At 38.6% G+C, this 22226-nt stretch overlaps 1 protein-coding gene and 2 long non-coding RNA genes across 6 annotated transcripts in view; 2 read left to right on the top strand and 1 right to left on the bottom strand.

Annotated features, from left to right (window-relative positions):
* LOC110230179 overlaps nucleotides 1-1776 on the top strand; it is a 2798-nt gene extending 1022 nt beyond the window's left edge. For all 3 annotated transcript variants that reach the window (XR_002333319.1, XR_002333318.1, XR_002333317.1), the window contains 2 exons: nucleotides 295-441; nucleotides 1513-1776. This is a non-coding gene — a long non-coding RNA (uncharacterized LOC110230179). The remainder of the gene's footprint in view (nucleotides 1-294; nucleotides 442-1512) is intronic.
* Nucleotides 1777-2050: 274 nt separating this feature from the next.
* On the bottom strand, nucleotides 2051-3182 carry LOC9322384 (FBD-associated F-box protein At5g27750; the record flags this gene model as incomplete). The annotated part of the gene is made up of 1 exon (XM_021032207.1): nucleotides 2051-3182. A coding segment is annotated over one exon (1011 nt), but the record flags the coding sequence as incomplete, so codon positions are not given.
* A 9362-nt stretch (nucleotides 3183-12544) lies between these two features.
* On the top strand, nucleotides 12545-14418 carry LOC9320298. 2 transcript variants are annotated; one of them, XR_002333108.1, is made up of 7 exons: nucleotides 12545-12746; nucleotides 12836-12993; nucleotides 13127-13158; nucleotides 13402-13460; nucleotides 13573-13685; nucleotides 13906-13998; nucleotides 14129-14418. It is a non-coding gene; the product is annotated as an uncharacterized LOC9320298 (long non-coding RNA). The 2 variants fall into 2 exon arrangements; XR_002333109.1 differs by lacking the exon at nucleotides 12836-12993.
* Nucleotides 14419-22226: the final 7808 nt, after the last annotated feature.

Genomic DNA, 22226 nt, shown 5'->3' with positions numbered 1-22226 from the left:
GAACCATAGTTGAAGCATAATTGATATCATTGGTTATGTTAGTTTCATTGACAGCGTTTGTTAACTGTTTATACTCAAACTAATCTAACACGACCCTAGGCAATTGTGGGATATTTTCTATTTTCCTGTTTCAGAACCCGCAAATTTTGGATTCAATTTTCCTCTCCCTAGCTAAGCGCTATTGCTTCTTTTCTAATTATCCACAAATATTCTAATTTTCTATGCGACAATGAATTTTCTAATTTTCTAATTTTATTAATTTCATTGACTTATAGACAACTAAATTCTTAACAGATTTATCTCTCTCTACTGGTCGATTATCCATAAAAAAAGCCTCTAAGCCTTACGTACTTCTTCCAATGCCATCTTCATGATGCATCGAGAAGCTCATAACCTATGAGCTTACAACGCTCAAATGCCATATGATTTCTATAAGCTAAGGTAAGCTCACTTCGATTATATGGTTGTATGATTCCTCTTATGTTGTTGGTTTCTCTCATAGCCCTGAGCTTACTAGACGAAATTCATAAAGCATGCACGTCTTACGTTTATGGCTTCAAAATTTCTTCACTTTGCTTTGCATGCCCTGTTGTGATTTGATGCTTTTTGTCTTTACCTTAATGATTAAAAGGACTTCTCATTCTATGCGACAATGAATTTAACTTATGGAGCAATATTTACTAATAAGAACAAATCCATCAATACATAAACTTTAAAATTACAATCCAAATTCTGAAATTTTTTAAATACAGTAGTTGAAAACCAAAGCATTCAGGTCTTTCATATCTCTGTTTCACTTCCACAAATATATTATTTTTCTTTTAAATTATGCTTATCTATGTAACTTTAAAATAGCTGTTAAGAAGGAAACCTGTAACCTTTATTAAGCCTCTGAAAATATACATCTCTCTCTCTAGTTTAACATGTGTCACATAACATTCAAAACAAAAGCATTAACTAAATGCATGTCTTAAGTATAATATCTAAAGACAAATGCTTCTTCATTAATCTTCTTTCTTCTCTTCACTCACGTGATTTCTATAAGCTAAAATAAGCTCACTTCGATTCTATGGTACTATGATTCATCTTCAGCATATAGTGTTGTCTATATGCCATTTCAGTTCTTCTAATCATTATTTTCAGTTAGTTTTCTTGGTTATTTTAGTTTCAGTCATTGCGTTTGCATTCAAAGGAATATTCATTTCTCTAATTGTTAATTGTTTATACCCAAACTAATCTTACATGGCCAGCTTAGAAGATGAAATTCTTAAACAATGTGAAACTATAGAACTATTTTTACCAATGTAAACAAATATTTTAATCTTCACGGTGCTCATACAATAGTTTGATTTGTAACTCTCACCTCTTCAATTTTGTCATTGTGAAGATTATAGGTTTATTATTTAGGGTACTTTCAGTGACAGCATTTGCATTAGAAGATACTCAACAAGTTTCTTTTTTGTTGTTTATTATTTAACGCTTCACTCTACTTTAATTTGTTCCTTCTTTCAGTTCAGAAATGCGGTTGAGCCTTAATGATGAAGCAGCCATTTTGAGCCTTAATTTCATCAACGAATGTACTAAGCTCTGTCTCACTTTCTATTTCTTTAACATACACATAGTCTAACTACCTAGTAAAACATCTATATATCTAATATATCAACACAGATTAACGTTTATATGTTTTGTTTGCCATGTGCTCTGCCCCTCTAACACTCTTTTACATTTTCATGTGATCGTACCATAATTGGATTTTTGTGGAAGTTGTTTCCCATATCTCTTATTGGTCTATTTAATTCAATACTTTTGTGTGTGTCATGAGTAGTTCAAGTATGGTACGATCTATTTAGTTAATTTTTTTAAGATCACAATTTTTATAAATGTAGAGACACACATACGTGTCTTTTTTTCTTTTTTTTTGGTAATGAGTTCTAGGTTTTATCTCTTATCAATAAAGAAATCATCTAAGTCAATTGTAAATCTTCTTCATTAATTAATTTGTAGTATCATGTTTTCTCTCTTTCTTTCAGCATGCTCAAGAAATTTAGTGAACAGTACTACAAAAGCAGTTTGGCTCCATTAACGTCACTAATAAACATGCCAACGAATTTTTGGTTCTCCTAATATTTGAGATTTGTATCATCTACCAAAAACTCAAGAGATGTATATCTCTAGCTCCCTCTGTACAATATGATATTTAATTTGAGTTTTTTTACAAAAACAACAACCAAAAAAAAAAAAAAAAAAAACACTAAACTACTGCCGTACTTAGAGATGATCATATGTCTTGCACGAGATATCCCAGTGAGAAAACCAAGGATTTCATTTGTCTTTGATAAATCCTCTGGATCAAAAATACTGCCGTACTTGACAACAAACTTGAAATCAAGGTCAATCATGAACATACAAGTAAGGTTCTTTACTATAATTTTCTCGAAATGTTTTTCTTTGAGAGTCATATGCTCTAGTCCTCGAGCATCAATCTCAAGTACTGTGTTTGGGACTCTTGATCTACAATAACTTCCATATGCGAACGGAACATATAAAGTCTTCAAGCTCCCAGACCTCACAACTGTAAGCGCAAGCACCAATTCATCCTCGTCAAGATACCTTACCAAGGTCAAGTCTTCAAGAACAGGACATCCTGAGACAAGCTTTTCAAGATGCATAGTACCAGACCATCGAATTTCCCGAAGAAACATGACTTTAAGACAAGGCATAGAAACAAAATCCGGATCCCGAAGATCCGAAAAAGAGAGCTTTAAAGAAAACGATGTCTTGCTCGTAAACAGATTCAAAGGCATGAACTCGAAATAAGGATACATAATGCCGTCATCCTCTTGATATTCGGTACTGCTCACAGCATCAAGAAGTCGAATTCCGCGGTTAATCATTGTACCGTTATGATCCTTGAACATGAGTATCTCATGCTTACTGTCATCTACCTTGAATTTTTGCCTCTGTGAATCAGGATTAAAATCGAGAAACCTGTCGATGAAGTTAATGAACACTATTTCATATTCTTCATCGGGGATTCGATTCTCCGGCGGATTATCGATCAGAGTTCTGGCTTCAAAGGCTAAGCAATAAAAACTAGTATCGATCTTTTTTTTTTCTTTTTTCTTAAATAAAAATAAAAACACTTTATCTTTTCTTCTATTCCACTTTCTTAATTCATCATATCATACTTTTCTGGAAATCTTTACTTTGAATAAAAACTCAATATAAGCTTGTATTAAATAATCTAAAATATAGTTGAAAACATTTTTTCAAACATAAATAAAAACGAGTTTAGAAATATAAGAAAATAACGGTAAAATAAAATAAACCCGAGGTTCCTCAAATACATCACAAGCGAGACGGACTTGCACGACTACTCACGATTCTCATCCTGACATGTGAAAAAGGTAAAAAGGGGTGACTAGAGAATTACTGAGTGAGAGGATCCTTTCCGTCCACTGGAAATACGATACACGAAACTACTTTTACACATCAATCAACAATCACATAGAAAAAGACACAACACTCATATAGTCTACACCACTATGCAAATTATAACACTCATTCTCGCCCTTTGCGAGATCTCCACATCAATTCCAGGTTCGATCATCTCCCCTGACCTTTGAACGTATCTAGTTCCACTAGACTCGTCAGTCTATTATTGAGCTACAAAAAAACCGTCAATTCAATGTAGACCTTTTCCACTTTTCCACTGTTCATCATCTCAAAAGATGATAATTCCACTTCCTCATATAAACATATAAGAAATTGTTATCACAATGACACTAACTCAATCATCCTATATCACTAAAACAATCATCATATCATTAATCCTAATTAATAAGTCATTACTACTAAGCAAACAGATCTAATCCTATGCAAGTGAATAATGAAGCATAAAAATAGTGACTTGTAATCGCATCTCCGCAAATCACACCCTCACATTTGCCTTTTGATGACGAAGAATAGCTCACTTAAGTATCCAAACAAACGCACCAGTAAATACACAATGGACCGTTCACTTCTTAATCCAACCGTTGCATTTCAAGCTTGTTGTACCACAAAGCTCTCCCCAAAATTTCAGCTTGATCGGATTTGTTTTGATTCTCCAAACACTGTCCCAAAGAAGATACCTCAAATCTGTTATTTTAGGGTTTCTTGCACACAAAGCAAACGTCGTGGCGGTTAGGGTTTACCTTTCCTGGTGACTAAGCTGGCTCCAATGGCTTTCCTGACACTCCCTCTAAACGTATCCACCGTCGGCTTGTCCTCCACAGATCCGAGATGCCCGAAATCTGCTTTCCAAAAACCCAACTTGAATCTGAAAACTGATACTTAGTTATTTATGAGTTTAGAAAACTGTGACTTTTGTCCAACTTGCAACTCGAATTACGGATGGAGTTTACCTCGTAATGGAGAACCGTTTATTGTTGTGTCTTACTTGCAGCGAGATCTATCCAGCGACACTAAAATCATGATATGGTTCCTTCAGATTAGACGAGAAAATGTTCACGAATATCTCTACTTGAATTGATCTCTCCTTTCTCTTTTTCCCTCAAAACACAATTAGTTTGAGATGTAAGCCACTAAATCCTCATGGTAGCAATAGAGACTAACATGATAAGAAAATAAAATAAGGCTAGGTCTCCTTACCAAATGAAATAGAGATGAACGGTGATGAGTGGTGGAGATACGTACGACCTTCACAATTATCTCTCAGTCGAGGTTATCTCTTCCTCTTTCGCGTAAACGTACGAACCACCACAACAGCAGCAACAACAGAAGCTTACAAACTCAACAACTAGGAGGTGGCTGACTTAGATTAGCGTTTATGATCAAGATGTGACGGTGGCTTGAGTTGCTGCGACGAAGAGGGAGATATATATACTCCTATGGTATATACACGACACTTAGGTTTTACTTTTGTTCGTTGGGCTTTAGTGTGTTTAATGAGAAATTGGGTCTCACAATATGTCTATAATTTACATGTTTTGAGCATTCATTTGTCATCATTTTAGTTTTCTTTCATCATTGTTTCATATCATTCTTCATCGTTTGTGCATACTTTCCATACTTAGGTCAGTCCATCATAAGTTTTGCATACATGTTCTATATTTGAGTTGTTTTCAGGTACTTTGGAGTTGTTAGTGTGTGAATTGGGGAGAATCAAAACAGAAGCACATGTCACTCGACCCATGTGATCGAGTAGAGATGGCAGAAAGCTTCAGCTCACCACTTGATCACGCCATAAGACATCATACACGATCACCAGTTCAACTCACCACTTGACCATGTCATTTCGCATGCCACTCAATCACTAGTGCTCACATACCACTCTATCCCCTTGGTCGAGTAGATGCTGCAGAGAGTTTCAGAAGCCACTCGATTGCATGTCTTCACATGCCACTCGATCGCCTATCTTCACATGCCACTTGATCGCATCTTGCCTTCACAACCGAGCAAGAGTTATAAAGGCACCACTTTCATTCAATATCATACTCGACCCTTTCACTCGATCACATGAGTCGAGTATGTCCGTAAAACCGCCTTTGATTTTTGTCATTTTGTGTTTTAGGATTTCTTAGTATTTGCTACAAATATGCCTCTTTCTCTTTGTCCAGGGGTCTGTCGCTTTATCCGCCGAATAATTTTATTTCTAGAATTTGTAATCTTGATTACTTTCAATCCTTTAAGTTTTTGCATTTGAATTTTTTTACAAAGTTGTTTATTTTGTTCAGATCTTTAAGTTATGATGTTTTTGAAGATTTCTGGGTTTATGTTCTTGAGCATGTTCCTTGAGTAGTAATTAGGGTTCTAAAGGATGGGTTAGGGTAGTTTGGAATCCTTAATCTGTCAGGTGGTTAAGCTTTGTTTGTTTAGATCTCTTCTCGATTAGTTGTTCTTAAGGCTAATTCTGTTCTCATCAATTGCAATTTGAGCCCAGGCATTTTGCACTCCCAAAAGGTGTTTCATGAAATGCCTGAACCATTAATTCCAGAGATTCGTGTCCTTGTCCCAAGGTATTGGTTACAGAAGGCGTTTCGGCTTTAGCATCTTGATTCTAAATGCATGGTTGGTTAATTTTCATCAATGGTGATTGAGTCTGTGACTAGCTTTCCTTGAGGGTTTCTATTACGGAAGTGAATTGATCTTTTATTGAGCATGTTGTCTGGGGATAGTTTGATTGAGTCTTTAACCACCTCATAAGCTAAGGAGACCATTCTATTCGATTACCCCATCCTTATGGATTTCTCATCCATTTGATTTCTCTGTTTACATTCCTGTTCTTTGCATGTTCTATTGCATGTTGCTACGTTTTCGCATTTCTGTCTGTTTTTCACTTGTCAATTGATCTCACCTAGTGTTTGGAAACAGACTGTGCGATCGAGTAAGTTGTTGATTTTCGGTCTGTTTTAACTTCATACTCGATCACACCTAGTATCTGGAGGCAGACAATGCGATCGAGTAGCCTGTTGAATCTTGTTAGTTTTTCTGTCTTCTGCATGATCACTTAGGACTGTTAGAAATCAAAACCTGTTTATGCTTGGCTTGACTTAGTGACTTCTGATCATATCTTGATTATTAGCATCACACCTGATTGGATTGACTTCTTAAGTATTGCAATGACATGATAGTGGTATAGGATAATTGAGACTAGTAAAATCCTACTATCAATGCATGAGTGGAAACTTTTGTTGGTTTCCTTTGTGGATTCAAAAAGAAGAAGTGGAGGACGGGGTAACCGAGTATTGCACCTCACATTTTTTCTGCGGTGAAGCCATCTTCAATAGTGTGTGGATTTGCTTCAGATTTACCTCGATTCCACGATTAGTTACTAAATAACCAAGAAATTCAACCAATCTTACCGCGAAGCGACATTTGGCCGGGTTGAGTTTCACGTTGTGCACGTTGAGCTACCGAAAACAGTCATGCAGATGAGCCACGTGATCATTTTCTTCGAGCGATTTAACTAGCATATCGTCATGTATACTTCCATGGTCTTCCCGAGCTGTTCTGCAAACATTCTGTTCACGAGCCATTGGTACGTCTTGCCAGCATTTTTGAGTCCGAATGGAATGACTTTGTAGTAGTAGATGCCTCGGTCGGTAATGAATGTGGTCTTCTCTTGGTCGTCAAGATGCATTAATATCTGATAGTAATCCACGAAGGTGTCCATGAACGACAGAAGCTTGTTCCCGGTTGTTGCTTCTACCAGGCAATCGATATGCGGTAGTGGGAAGCTAACCTTGGGGCAGGCTTTGTTTAGGTTGGTGAAATCGACGCAAACTCTCCATTTTCTGTTTTTTTTTACCACGACTGGGTTAGCCAGCCAATCCATGTACCTTGCTTTGGTGATTAACCCGATGTTCAAAAGTTTTTCGACTTCGGCGTTTATATCATTTGCTTATTTTCGACGTTCATCAATACTTACACCAGGCAGATCCTCGGGGTGACCAAGCGAAAGTATCGATATTTTTTTAGGAATGAAACGAGCTCGGACCTAATCTCCTCGTTTAGATTGTAACATCCCCGATCCTTACTAGGATCACGGGACGGACTATGGTCGGGAACAAAGGGAGCCTTGCCACGGAAAAACTAAGGAAACTCGTTCCATGGAAAGTATTGGCAAGTCGGAAAAGAAATGACTTAGCCAAATATTAAGGGAAAAAGGAAGAAGTTCGAAGCAAAGGAAAGAAGAAAACAGCTCGATGGAGCTAAGAGGGAGCTGGACCAGCTGCCGACAAGCTGGCGGGAGTGATGGTTAGCTCGGGTAGCTCAGCCGAACTGAATGGAGTGTTGAGCAGCTGGGTCAACCACCCAGCTAGTAAGACGGTTACTTCGGGTAGCTCGGCCGAGTTGGATGGAGTGTTGGAAAGCTGGGTCAACTACACAGCTAGTGAGACGGTTATTCGACGAACACGTACCAAGCGTATGGAACGATTGGGGACGATTACTCGACGAACACGTACCAAGCGTGTAAAATGGTTGAGACGGTTACTCGCCCGAAGAAACCGTCATATCTCATCCGTTCGATCAAAAGGGCGGTTACGAACGGTTTCTCGACCCAAAAACGTATAAAAAGAACCCTTTGGGTCATTTTTCACGGGGGGAAGGAAAAGAACAAGGAAATCATCGTAAAAATCCAAAGGAATATCGAGAAGAGAGAGATTCTATGGGAAGTTACGAACAAACTAACCATGGTGGGTGAAGAGATCGAGAAACCGACGGAGTTGGCCGGTACGAAAGAACAAGGACTGCACGTGGAGACATCTGAACGTGTGGAAAAGGTGAGGGTATGACCGACTTGGCCAGAGATCCGGTGATACGGATCGGCCAAGGGTACCATTCGGTTCATGCGGCCTATCATACCTTAAGATTATTATTTTGGTATAACGATCATAGGAAGGGTTCGGGGTAAAACATGGGAAGCATCATAGCATGAGCATGATTTCCGAGTGTTAAATTCTAGAATACTTATGTCTCGTTGATTTCAGGAAAAGATAAGGATCGCGGGAAGGACTTGGCTTAGGCGAGGAAGACGTGTTGTCCGGGAAGATGGGTGGTGTAAATAATGTATATAAGTCTGGATGTGTAGGATCGAACGATTGTAATAGCCTATAGTGCAAACTCTAATATTGTTCGAAACCGTTATAAATAAATAAAGTCCTGATTGTTTCCGTTATTTAATTGCATATCGACTCTTTTGTTAATGAATCTCAGAGTAATCACGATCTAATTTTATTAAGTATGAAACGGAAATAAGTCTCGGTAACACTTAGTATTTCCGAATGGAGACAACCTCTTTAGACTTAGAGTCCGGGGATGGGATGTTTCATAGATCGCATCAGATTTCTACGAACCGTTTGGGTCGTTTCTCGTCGAGGCAGACGGAGATGACAGGATCCGAGGTAGGCTTCTTTTCCTCTCGAGACTCCTCGATCTGTAACTGCCATAACTATTTAGACAGGGCCTTTTCCTTGCTTCGGCCAATCTTCGCCTTCTTGTGGTTGACCTCGGCTTTGGAATCGGTGACAAGGTTCCAAAGTTTATGCGCTTCTATGAAGCACATCGTGGAGTTCTTTTGGCTTTCCCATATCGTCTTTACGTCGCTAGGCGTCAGAAAATTCAAGCAGAGATGGTATGTCGAGGCAACGGCTTGTATCAAATTCAACTATGGGGTACCCATTATGGTATTATAGATGGTCGGCTGATCTGTGACAGAGAAGTCGACTATCTTTATTATCCCACCAGCTTGGACTGGCAGCTGAATGGTTCCGAGTGTCATTATGGTCTCTCTTGAGAATCCAAGTATTGGCCTCGGAGTCGGAGTTACTTGCGATATGCCGATGTTCATTTGCCATTGGGTCTTGATGTGTCGATAATTTGCATGTTTTCTGCATTCATTCATCATTGTTTTGAGTCTAGTTTCATAACATTTATCACTATTTTATATCATTCTTCATCATTCTTGCATACTTTGCATGATTATGATAGGTTTGCATACATTTTGCATTTCTGAGTTGTTTTCAGGTGATTTGGAGCTGTTGGTGATCTAATTGGGAGAAACGAGCCAGAGTCAACAGAGTATCACTCGACCACAAGGTCAAGTGCCTCCTGCAACGCTTACTCGACCTTGTGGTCGAGTGACAGCAGCCGCCATCCTCCTCATTCACTCGACCAGGTCACTCGATCACACCACTCGACCCCGTGGTCGAGTGACACAAGCGCCAGGATTCCTGAAGCACTCGACCACGTCACTCTACCATTCACTCGATCACGTCTTCAGAGTCTTCTCAAATCCGCACGCAACCAGACAAGCTGAGCATAAGGAAGTGAAGAGGAGAAGAAGAAGTGTTTGGAAGCGGTCTGGAGTTTCACTCGATCACATGGCCCAGCTTCGGCCCATTATCACTCTACGGGCTGATCGAGTGGATTTGCGACCCATCTCTTATCTTTGTTTTGTATAAATAAGTCTTCAAGGGTTTTGTCCCGAGCTATCTAGTTTTTGCTTCGAGTTTTCATTTCTATTAAACCTAGTTTACTCTATCGCTTAGCTGCTTTCGTCTGCAATCTTGTAATTCGAGATTTTTCCAAGTTATTCAGATTTCGCATTTAATTTCGTCTATCACCTTGTTTCTCTACTCTTTATCTCTTTACTTATGCAATCTTCTTGTTTATTTGCGATTATGTTTTTGAGTATGATGTCTGAGTAGTGACATAGAATTCTTAATGATGGGATAGAATGGTTGTGGGATCTGTAGTCTATAGGATGGTTAAGTTTTAGAATTGATTGAATCCCTTCTGGACTAGTTGTGTTTATTGCTTGTTTTTTTCTGATTAACTGGAACTCGATCCAAAGCATTCCCGCACACAGAAAGTGTTCGATGGAATGCTTGATTCACTATCCCAAGGGATTGGCCGTTTAGAGCGTTTAGAGCGTTTATTGGACCTATTGTCTAGGGATAGCTTGATTGCGCTTTGTTAACCATCTGAATAGGCTAAGGAGACCACTCCATTTGATTACCTCATCCTTATGAATTTTTCGTCTATTTGATTTCTCTATTTTCATTGCTATTGATTGATTGTTATCATTACCTGTTTTCACATTTCTCACCTGTTATCACCGTTGTACTCGACCACACCTAGTGTCTGGTAACAGACTGTGCAGTCGAGTACTTCTGTTATACTTTCTGTCTGTTACTCGACCACATCCTGCTCCTGGCATCAGCCAGTTGTGGTCGAGTGATTTCTGTAATTCTGCAATTTCTCTGTTTTCTGCATGATCACTTAGAACTGCTACAAACACCAAAACCTTTAATTGCTTGGCTTGACTTAGTGACTTCTGATCTCATCTCATCTGTTTGCATCACACCCATTTGGATTGAGACCTAAAATACTACACCGACACGATAGTACTTTAAGATAATTGATCTAAAAAACCTATTATCAGGTCTCGCGAAAAATTACGTCAATAGTACTACCTGTGTCGTTAAACACCCTCGACACGTCGTGGTCTCCTATAACAAGTGTAATGACCAAGGGATCGTTATGAGGCCTGTCAAGCCCATTTGTTTCATTTTCTTCGAACGTGATCACATCGTTTGGTCGGTCAAATGGCCTTGCCCAGTTACTAGGCGCCTGATATATCGTGGTTTTTTACAGATTTTAACCATGATATTAGATATGTTTCTAGAGTCTTCTTGGTCCTTTTGCACCTTTTAGAGTCTTTGTAGGTATCTACAGGTTTAGGAGAATTCTGGAGCAAAAGCTGGACATTTGGAGCAATATGGCTAACAAGAGCAACTAGTCACGATTAGAGTATCTTGGTGTCGATCGACACTAGAAGTGTCGATCGACACCGTCGCGTTTTGCTTGGACGACACACGTTTTTAACAAGTTTTGAAGAATTGCATAATGGCCCTCATGTTCTTGTTTATTGCAAAAGAACTCCCTTACTCTACCTCTTACTATTTTTAATGCAATTTATTCAAATTATGATTTGTGTTTCTTCTACCATGTCTGAGTAATTCACCTGTTAGATTTAGGGTTTTTCCATATATTGATGAATTGCTAAGCTGAATAATTTGGTAGGGTAATTTTAGGGTTCTTCACCTAGATTTGATTTAGTTACTAGTTCTAGACTGATCACCTGGAATCTAGCTCATAGGATATTAGATAGAATCGAGAGGTCATCTATTTCCTGAAATAATCTTAGGTGAGCAAAAGGACTATTCGCATCGAGAGGTGGTTTAGTACTTCTGTGAACATATCAAACCTGAACTTTAATGCTTGTTTAGTTTTAGGAATTCCCATCGAGAGATGGGATTTCTATTGTTAGACATAGAGAGTTAATGCATCGAGAGGTGGTTAATTTGATATTTCTGATTTGAGTTCAAGAACGGCGCTACAGGTCAAATTGATCCTAAAGCTTACTCTCTCAAATTAAGAGGTCAATTGCAGCACTTAAGGATCGAATTCCACGAAGTTCATTTGTTCACACAATGAGTTATAAGTTTCGAAATTATGCTAAATAAAATAATTAGAATTTAAATAAAACACGAGCAAGCAATGTTATCAGGTGAAAAGATCAATGAATTAAAACGTTAGGTTTAGGGAAATTCTCAGGAAATAAACTATTAGTAAATCTAGCAAATTGATTAGGACTCAAAACACTAATGACTAATTAACCACCACTACAAGAAATAAGTGTAGCAGTACATGATAACATTTTTAATATTTATGCTATAGTTAAGTTTTGAGAAAATTTATATAGCGTTTTCAAAAAGGCAAACGCTATGGTAGAATGGGCGTCAAAAAAATTCGTAGTAGAGCTAAATTTTTGGTTCTATGACAGCATACGTGACAGTAAACGTCATCGTAGGAATAAGCGGGAAATTAAAAATTTATTGGCTCCAAATAAAACTTTGGCTCTAAAATTTTATTAAGTAAAAAAAGAAAAAAAAAATGAGAAAAACATGATATAGAAAAGAAATAGAATAGATTGAAACTAGATCTAAAACTTTTTGGCTATCTCTTCTCTCTTCCTTCTCTCTCAAACTCGATTGAAATCTTGGCGGAAGATGAGGAGTCGACTCTGTCTTTCTCGTTTTGTACGTTCTCGTCACACGGAGGAGAGCTCTATCTTCTACTTTTGTCGCTGCCGTAGCATCTTCACCGCCGATTTCATCGCTGCCGTAGTCCCCACACCACCGATAATTCCTAGGACACGAAGAGGATTTGAATCGGTCTGTTTTGCTCTGTTGTAGGAAGATTTCAATTTCAGTAGAAGGCAATTGATATAATTGGTAGTGTTCTACTTTTAATTTGGGTTTAGGGTAGATGTTTTACGGAACATTTAGTGTCGAGAAGTGGCGCTAAATATATCATGGTGTCCTCTAAATATATCAGCATATTACATTGGAGGTTGGGGAAATTATTCCAATGAAAAAATATGAAAATGGATTGGGTTCTTTACGTCCCACTTGAACAAAGGTATATAGACATCCCTTAATATTACTCTTAAGCAATGAGAAGAGAAAAAGATAGTACATTTGTGTATTACTCTTCTTACTTTTTGTGTTTATGGGAGTTGTTGCTAAATTCATCTACTTTTGTTCTTCTGCAGGGATAGACAAGTTGATAGAAAGAACCTTCTAGGTAAATAAAATGTGGTATCTTTTTCTCTCAATGTTTTATTACCATGCAAGTTATAGAAGACTTGATTTGTTCATTTGCTTTGTAAAGGAAAAAGAATTACATTACATATGGTTTTGAAGCAGAAAGCTTTATCTAAAAATGTGATGCAACACTTTGCATTCTTAGCTTATTCCCATTCACATTCAGCAACTTAGAGTGCAGAAATTGGTGTATTCAGCCTAGCTTTGTATATATTCTTTGTAGGTCCGCTCTCAAGCATTTGTCGGAGGATTGTGCTAAAAAATTCAACTATTGCCTTCCTTGTGAGCTTAAAATTTGATATGCTTAGCTGGTTATTATTGATGATATATTCTCAGTACCATGTTTTCCCTAGACACCAGACTCTTAATATTACTGTTTTGATTTGATTTGCAGACATCAGAACCTTTAAGGTAGATGAATCTAAGCAGAGCACTGTGGTTCAAATAAGGTTCCCTTTTGAGCCACCAGATTTTCTTTTATACCATAACAGAGACTACTCCTCGGAGGTACTCTCCATTGTCTTTCAGCTAATAGATATTTGGATAAACATATTGTTAATTGGTAGTCTCGTCTGGTCTGAGTAATTATGTATTATTTCTTTGCACTAAGAGAATAAATTCTAAAAACTATTTCAAAAGAGAATAAATATTTTTGTTGCACAAATCAACCTTAGGTGAGCTTTTTTCTCCCAAACACTAGATGACTTAATACACGTTTCATCTCCAGGGATAATCGTAAAGCCCTTAAGTGATCACATCACTAAAGCATTAGCAAAACATTGAAGTTGAGAGTACAACACGCACACACACACGTCCATGTGTAAGCTTCTTATCTGCCTCAAGCTGAATTGTTACGTTGTTTGTTTCTGAACATTAAGCTTGTGTAGATGTGTTTTGGTCCCAATCTCAGATAGAAAAGCCAGTGTAATCCGGTTTTCTGAATCTTTTAGTCTCAGATGTGAACAAAAGCAACTTCAAGCAAGATGTGCTCAGAGGTTAATTAACAACATCAAGACTGTGAAAAAGATTTTGGACATGAAGGTGCAGAAGTCATACTATTGATGAGGCCTAACGATAAGCTCATGATCTGAAGCAAGATAATGTTAGGTAGCTTAAGTTGAAATTTATGGTTGTGTGACACAAATAAAGTTCTTTCGGTTTGGTTTTGAAACTAATGTAGTCAAACTAGAGTTCTTATTTAATTGTATTATTTTTCATTAATTCAAACTGGATTGAAATTTATGTATAGCGCAAAAAAAAAACAAAAACAAAAACAAAAACAAAACAAAAGATATTGCATAATACAAATGCTATTTTAATTGAATAAATTGCGTATTATAAATGCTATTCTAATTGATTAAATTGCATATAACAAATGCTGTAATTTGATAATTAATAACAAAATATACTCGCTATTATATAATATTACATTGCATAAGAAAACATGCTATAATATGTAAATAAAATATAGCACCACCAAAAACCGCTATTGGAAACCGTCGACCTATTATCATGGGCGCAGATATAGCGCTTTCTACTCCGCTATCGTCTCGTTAGATAGCGTTATTCGACCGCTAAGAATACTCAATTTTCCTGTAGTGCACCTCTCGATGCGCTAACTAACAAGTCTAATATTAGTAATTCCACCTCTCGATGCGAATTCCTAGATCTAGACTAGCATTAAATTCAGGTTTGATATGTTCACCTTAGTAGATAGGCCGATTCTTATTACACACCTACAAACCAGGCTCATCTAAGGTAATTCCAGTAACAGGTGCCCTCTCAGATCAAATACCTATTATCCTAAGATCAGGTTCTAGTTAGCTACTCTAGAACAAGCATTAAGAACAACCTAGATGAAGAACTCTATAGATTAATCCTAACAGGTAATCGATTTACTAGTTCATCTAAATCCCTAATGAGAATCCCTAAATCTAACAGGGTGATTACTCAGACATGATTAATGAAATAGAAAACATGTTGAATAGATTGCAAAATAAGAAATCAAAAGAAAGAAAGAGTTTAGAATGAATCTTCTCTCTAACAAGGTATTGAAACTCTGAAAAGTTGCTCTCTCCAATTATATTCCAAAGGGTTCAAGCTCAGAGAACTACAAAAGCCAAAGACAAGATAATGAAATAGAAAAACCCTAAAATCTATTTTAAAAGTCTCAAAAACGTGCAGGGACTAAAATTGCAAATAGAGAAGTTCTGGGTAAATTATGCGGGCTTTAAAACTCTAAACCGTCGAGATTTTTTGCTGGGCCGTGTATGGTGTCGAGCGACACCAAGGGTGTCGGTCGACACCAATGCCTTGGTTCAAATCCGAATTCGTCTCTTCAGCTCCAAATCTTCGGTTTAGCTCCAGAATGATTCATTTTCTCCAATTTTGTCCTGAACGTGCAAAAACCTGAAAAGACTCGAAAAGACACTAGAAACAATAAAAAGACTCTAAAACTGACACGTAAATCATGGTTAAAACCAGTAAAATCCGTGATATATCAATAAACCCTTACCTGTTATTTAATTTGTAATTCTGATTTACTGAAAGGAATAACCTTAAATCTAGCTCTTCCATCAATTAATTTAAACCCCCTTTCATTGCTAGTTTTTATTTGATTTCTTTATTTTATATTTAGCTTAATTCGAATTGCTGAATTGTTTATTGTGTGAACAACGAGAACTTTGTGGAATTCGACCCTTAAGTACTACAATTTGATCTCTTATTTGAGAGAGTAGTTCTAGAAGTTAATTTGGACCTGTATCACATTCACCGGATCGTTCAGATTTCCCGCAGCACCAACTACTGCATTCACCTCATCCACGACTTCCTCATGCACGACATTCACATCTCTTGCCGCAGCATTCACATAACTCTCATCATTTCCATGATTTCTCCTCGGATTTCGGTTACTTCTCGCCATCTACAATGACCAAAGATCAGATACACTAAGTTAGTCCCCACACTAACTTAGTTTCACAGCCACAGAAAACAAACCAGACATACCGCAAGACCTTGGCATTGGAAGGATAGATTTAACCCGCTAACCCTTATGCTAAGTGATAGTAGGATTTTAGCTAAGATCAATTATCCTTAAATCACTATCATGTCATTGTAGTATTTAAGGTGTCAATCCAAATGGGTGTGATGCTAGCAATCAAGATGCAATCAGATATCACAGAGTCAAGCCAAGCAATAACAGGTTTTGGTGTTATTAACAGCTCTAGCGATCATGCAGATAACATAAATTCTAACTATAACAGGCAATATACTCGATCACACAGCTTGATGCCAAGCACTGGATGTGGTCGAGTATCAGGTCGAGTAATTTAACAGAAACTGTAAACAGGGTACTCGACTGCACAGTTTGTTACCAAACTACTGGGTGTGGTCGAGTACTTCAAATGAAACAGGGTAGAAATGATAAAACTGAGCAACAAGTAACCAGATCAAGCAATTAATAGCGATGTAAACAAAGAAATCAAATGGAAGAGAAATTCCTGAGGATGGGGTAATCGAGTAGTGAAGTCTCCTTAATCTAACAGGTGGTTAACATGCTCAACAAACTATCCCTAGACAACAAGTTCAATAGCCAAATCAAAGTGCTACCGCAACAGAGATCCTCAAGCAAAGCTAGTCCCAGACTCAATCACCATTGACGAGAGCTAACCTAACAGGCATTACGAAACAACAAGTCTAAGCCAAAACGCTCCCTGTAACCAATACCTTGGTACAGAGCCACGAATCTCTGGAATTAGCGGTTCAGACATTTCATCGAACACCTTTTGGGTGCGGAAATGTCTGGGCTCAGATTCCAGTTGATCAGAAAGCAATCAGCATTAAGAACAACTAATCCAGAAGGGATCTACCAATCAAACTCAACCACCTAGCAGGTCAAGGATTCTAAACTACTCTAACCCATCCTCAAGAACCCTAATCACTACTCAAAACTCATGAACATGAACATAAACCCAGAAATGCATAAAAACTTCATACTAGCAAGATCTCAACAAGATGAACAACTTTGTAGAAGAAATCAAAAGCAAAAACTCAATAGATTAAGAGAAATCTGGATTACAAAGATGAAGAAACACTAATTGTTCTGCAGAAAATGACTTAGACAGAATAAAACTTAGTCTGAAAATTATGAGAAACAACCTATTTACCCTAAAACACAAAACGACAAGGTTTTAAAGCGGTTTAAGAGAGTATTCGACTCTTGTGATCGAGTAGGAGCAATCGAGTAAAGTTGACGTCTTGGCGGTTTCTTGATCTGGTCGTGATGCAATCGAGTACCTAGGTCGAGGTCGAGTATGTGCTCGAGTTCTGCTTCATCCTCTTCTCTTCCTTATGCTCAATGTCTGGTTGAGTTGGGATCTGAGAAGACTCTGAAGCTTGTGATCAAGAGGCTGCGTGGAGGTGGTGATCGAGCATCTGCTCGAGTGATCTGAGGGAGGCTTGCTGGGGAATGCTCGACTGACACGATCGAGTATGTCGACAGAGGATGCGATCAAGTGTTGTGGCAGGTTGTGGTCGAGCATCTGCTTCAGTGGCCAGGATGACGGTACTCGGCCTCGTGATCGAGTACGTGGTCGAGTGGTGGCGTTGAAGTGGTGATCGAGTCATTTGGTGAAGAGCACGGTCGAGCGCTTGAGAAGCGGTGGAGCTGATCTACTCGATCACCGTGGTCGAGTGGTTCCTTGTTTTGTCCCTGATCATGCTCGACTGAGTAGGTCGAGTGTGCTGTCTGATTTGGCTCTGCTTCTCTCAATCTGCTCACAAGTGGCTCCGAAGCACCTGAAAACAACTCAAATATGCAGTATGCATGCAAAACTATCCTAAACATGTAAAGTGATGACAAATGATGAAGAATGGTATGAAACAATGATGAAACGATGCTAAAGCGATGCTAAATGGTTGCTTAAAACAGGTAAAATATAGACATATCAACTCCCCCAAACTTAGTCTTTGCTTGCCCTCAAGCAAACAATCAAGAACAAGCTGGAGGAGATGTTTGAAGGTGGGGGTTCAGAACCAAAGCATGCAGACAAAGCAAATGAACTCAATGTCCAAGTTAGTAATTGTGGAATGCTTAGAGACCAAACTCTACTTAAAAACTTTAGCCATATTCATCACAAGACAACCTAACATTTGTTCCAATCTACACACACCTTCAGATCATCAATTCCCTTTAACATTGATTAAGCTCAAACCATGAATCAAGCAAAACATTGTTGAAGAACTCATTTGGTTTAAAGGACAAGGCTGAGAAACAAAGATGGTCCCTCTGTAAATGGTTTCAGACTTTTTCACAGTAACAGGGAACTCTCATGAATGGACAGAGCTTTAGTAGAATGCTAAAGGTTAGAACCAACCTACGCATACAAGAACAGACCCCATCTACCCAAATAACCATAATCATATCAAACTCTATAGATGGTCCTATCTCTAAACCCCAGAAATGATCCTAATTCTACCCTTTTGCACTCAAGGCATGTTTCAATAATCTCTTGGATCAACCCATTCTTTGTTTTTGGTTTTTGTTCTAAGGAGAGGTTTTCTTTTAGACTTTCTAGCGGATTGGGATTTTCTTTAACAACTAAGGCTCTTCTTCTCATCTCATGACTTAAGACAACTCTAGGCTTTTGCCTTTCTTTTTACTTTGCACAGAGCCTAACTTCTTTTATTTTCAAGCTTCCCAATTCCTTTACTAGACTAACATGATATTCTTTTCTGTTTCACTTCCATCTCCTAAGAACAATAACACTTGTCTTTCTTTCTCAATTTTATTCCAAACACATTCCCAAACCCAAAGTAAAACTCCCACCTAGTCCTATCTAGCCCAAAAAGCGTCGACTAGAACTACATGGGATACCATTCTTGTCGGTTCATACCTAACACTTTCTACCAAGCTCAATCCGGAAATAGGCCTCACACACACACAAATTTATTCAGGGCTTGAAAGAAAGGTTAGGTTCAGGGTGGGGGAAACTGTTCCAATGATGGGAATCAGCTACTTGGATTAGCAAGAGTGGTAGAAGGTGAAAGAAAATCCAAGTATGTGTATTGGTAGCCACAAGTTCAACAACAATGCAAAGACATGATAATTATAAGTCAAGTTCAGGTTCTAATAGATAGGGAAAAGAATCACATCCAGCATGCTTCAATTAAAACAAGAGAGTCAAGTTGTGAATTCCAAATATGGTGCAGTCTTAATTCAAGTTCTATCACAAGCATTAAACAACTAGTAACGAGGGCATTGAATTCATTCAGTAAATGAGCATGCTTACAAGGTTATCTCATCATCATCCCCTATGCATATGCAACAATCCTATATGAAACCTTCTAGACTCAATCTTAAAATGAAAATGCAACTACATGAACACTCTATTTTTGTGAAACCATTTTCAGAAATTTTTTCAAATTTTTAGGGTTTTTTCAATAACATAGATGAATGCAGACAATATGTACAATGCAAGAAAAATTTGAAAACAAGAACAAAGCAAACACATCAGATACTTCCTGAGCCCTCCCCCAAACTTAAATCACACAGTCCTCTGTGTGACCAAATTTGGAAGAGAGTACTCAGGACAAACAAATAAAGAAAGAAAACATGAGATGGTATAAATAGTGAGAAATGGAGTTGTTACCTCAACTGAAGAAGGAGTTGATGTGCTCATCAATGCTTGCTTTGTGTAAACTGCCAGGCCATTGAGGAGTCTTGCTGTTGTGCTTCTGCTCCTTCTCCTTCTTGATGCTCGACCATGTCATCTAATTACCATGTGGCCTCTTGTGATAGAGTGACACGTTAAAAATCCAAAAATCTTGGAACCAAAACCCCACTCCATACTCGATTGCACTGTACCACTGTCATCCCATATGCTTCATCGAGTATAACCTCCAAAATTCAAAAATCAAGACCACTTCACTTTGCACTTGATACTCATTTCCTGAAAACCAAAACACTACCAAACGCATTAAAAATAACAAGGAAATAAAAATATGTACGTGGATAGACATGGGACTTCCTCCCAAGTGAGCTTGTTTTAAGTCTCTAAGCTTGACTCCTCACACTCATTAGGCTTAGGGTGGTTTGCAGAGAGGAAACGAGGTCTCCTCTTCTTCTTCAGTAGATGCATCGTCAAACTCAGCATGCTCTTCTGATAGGTCTGCAATTGGGTACTCAGTGGCCATGTCCTTGAAGAAACCTTCTTTTTGGATGTCCTTGATGTTGAGTGGCACTTGGTTGGCTTTTCCATGGAGCTCTTTGATTTGATCCTTCAGCTCTTTCACAATGTCTGCTAACTCCCTTATGGCTTTGTCCTGCCATTTGGACCTCTCCTTGAGTTCCAACCAATCATTTGATGCCAGAGTGCTTGCTTTAAGCTGTTGCTCGAGCTGTTCAGTCGAGCATGAGCTCTCAGGGCCAGTTGGAGGCTTCTTCGAGTTGTTGGTGGAATCAGTTGGTCGAGCATGTGTTGAACTTACTTCATTAGCTCTCATAACCTTTGTTTCAGACCCCATCAATCCCTTGTGTAAGTCTAAGGACTTCTTAGAACTCAAAGTCTCACTAGGGAGATATCCAACTTTACCACTGTTGGTCAAAACAGTTTTTAAGTGATTCTCTTCAGCAAGTTCCTCTAGAAGTTCATCAGCTAGCCGATCCATTTCCTCAACTAAGAAGGTCTGTCCTTCTATTGTCGGCTTCTGCATATCATCATTGATGTCAAACTTCATTTTTAAATCCTTCCCCATATTAAGATCAATCTTCCCTTGCTTAACATCTATGATTGCTCCAGCTGTAGCCAAGAAGGGCCTTCCTAAGATCAAGGGATCTTTTGGTTCTTCATCCATGTCTAGCACTACGAAGTCTGTAGGCACCTCTACATTTCCAATCTTGATAGGCAAATCTTCTAATAACCCATGAGGTAGTCTAATAGACCTATCAGCCAAGATCAAGGAGATATTGCAGTATTTATACTTGTTGAAACCCAACCTCTTAGCTACTGAGAGTGGCATGAGACTTACTGATGCTCCTAGGTCACAAAGACATTTATTGAAAGTCAATGAACCTAGGGAGCATGGTAGAGTAAATGAACCAGGGTCTCCTTGCTTTTCTGGGACAACCTTCTTCTGTATGATGGCACTGCACTCATGGCTCACAACTGTTGTTCTATGAACCTCTTGAATTCTCTCCCTGATCAATTCTTTCAGAAACTTGTGGGAATCCGGAATAAGCGTGAGAGCATCAACAAGAGGTATCCTGGCTTCAACGTTTTTGATGTTCTCTGCAAACATAGCTCTGTACTTATCTGCCAACGCTTTCTTTTGTCTACCAGGAAATGGAAGTGGGGGCTTGTAAGGAGGAGGAACAAAAACCTTCTCCTTGTTCTCAGCAGCAACTGGTTTTTCAGCAGGTACAGCCGCTACTCGAGTTGTTGATCGAGTATGTCCATCGAGTACTTCAGCTGGTTTGTCAACTTGATCTTCATTGAGACTGAAATCCTCCCCATCTTGGTCTGCACTGTCCTCAGTGACTGGCTTGGGTCCCTCTCGGGTGGATAACTCTCTTCCACTCCTTAGGGTGATAGCATGAACATTAGCATACTCCTTTGGATTCTGAATTGCTTTCCCTGCGAGTTGCCCTGGAGGTTTCGGAGCAGAAGTGGATGCAGATTGTCCCTCTAAGTATCGGACCTTGGAGCTCAATGCTTCCACCTTGACATTCAGGTCATTGTAGCTACAATCTAGCTTATGGTGTAATTCAGCCATCTGCTTAGCGATCTCCATTGAGCCAGATGCTTGTCCTTGGAGAAGCTGTTGTAGCATTTGCTTCATGTCAGAGTCAGGAGCAGCAAGACCTTGATGTTGCTGAGGTGCAAACCCAGGTGGTGGTTGCTGCTGGTAATTCCCCTGAAATTGTTGCTTCGGAACAAAACCTTGGTTGTAAGGAACAAAAGGTTTGTTCTGGTTCTGCTGTTGTTGTGGAGAATACACTTGATCCTGTGGATTAGCAACGTTGGTGCTACGGTAAGAAAGGTTGGGGTT

Source organism: Arabidopsis lyrata, assembly GCF_000004255.2.
Source record: "Arabidopsis lyrata subsp. lyrata unplaced genomic scaffold ARALYscaffold_3, whole genome shotgun sequence".
Classification (NCBI taxonomy): Eukaryota; Viridiplantae; Streptophyta; class Magnoliopsida; order Brassicales; family Brassicaceae; genus Arabidopsis; species Arabidopsis lyrata.
This window is presented reverse-complemented; position numbering and strand designations above follow the sequence as displayed.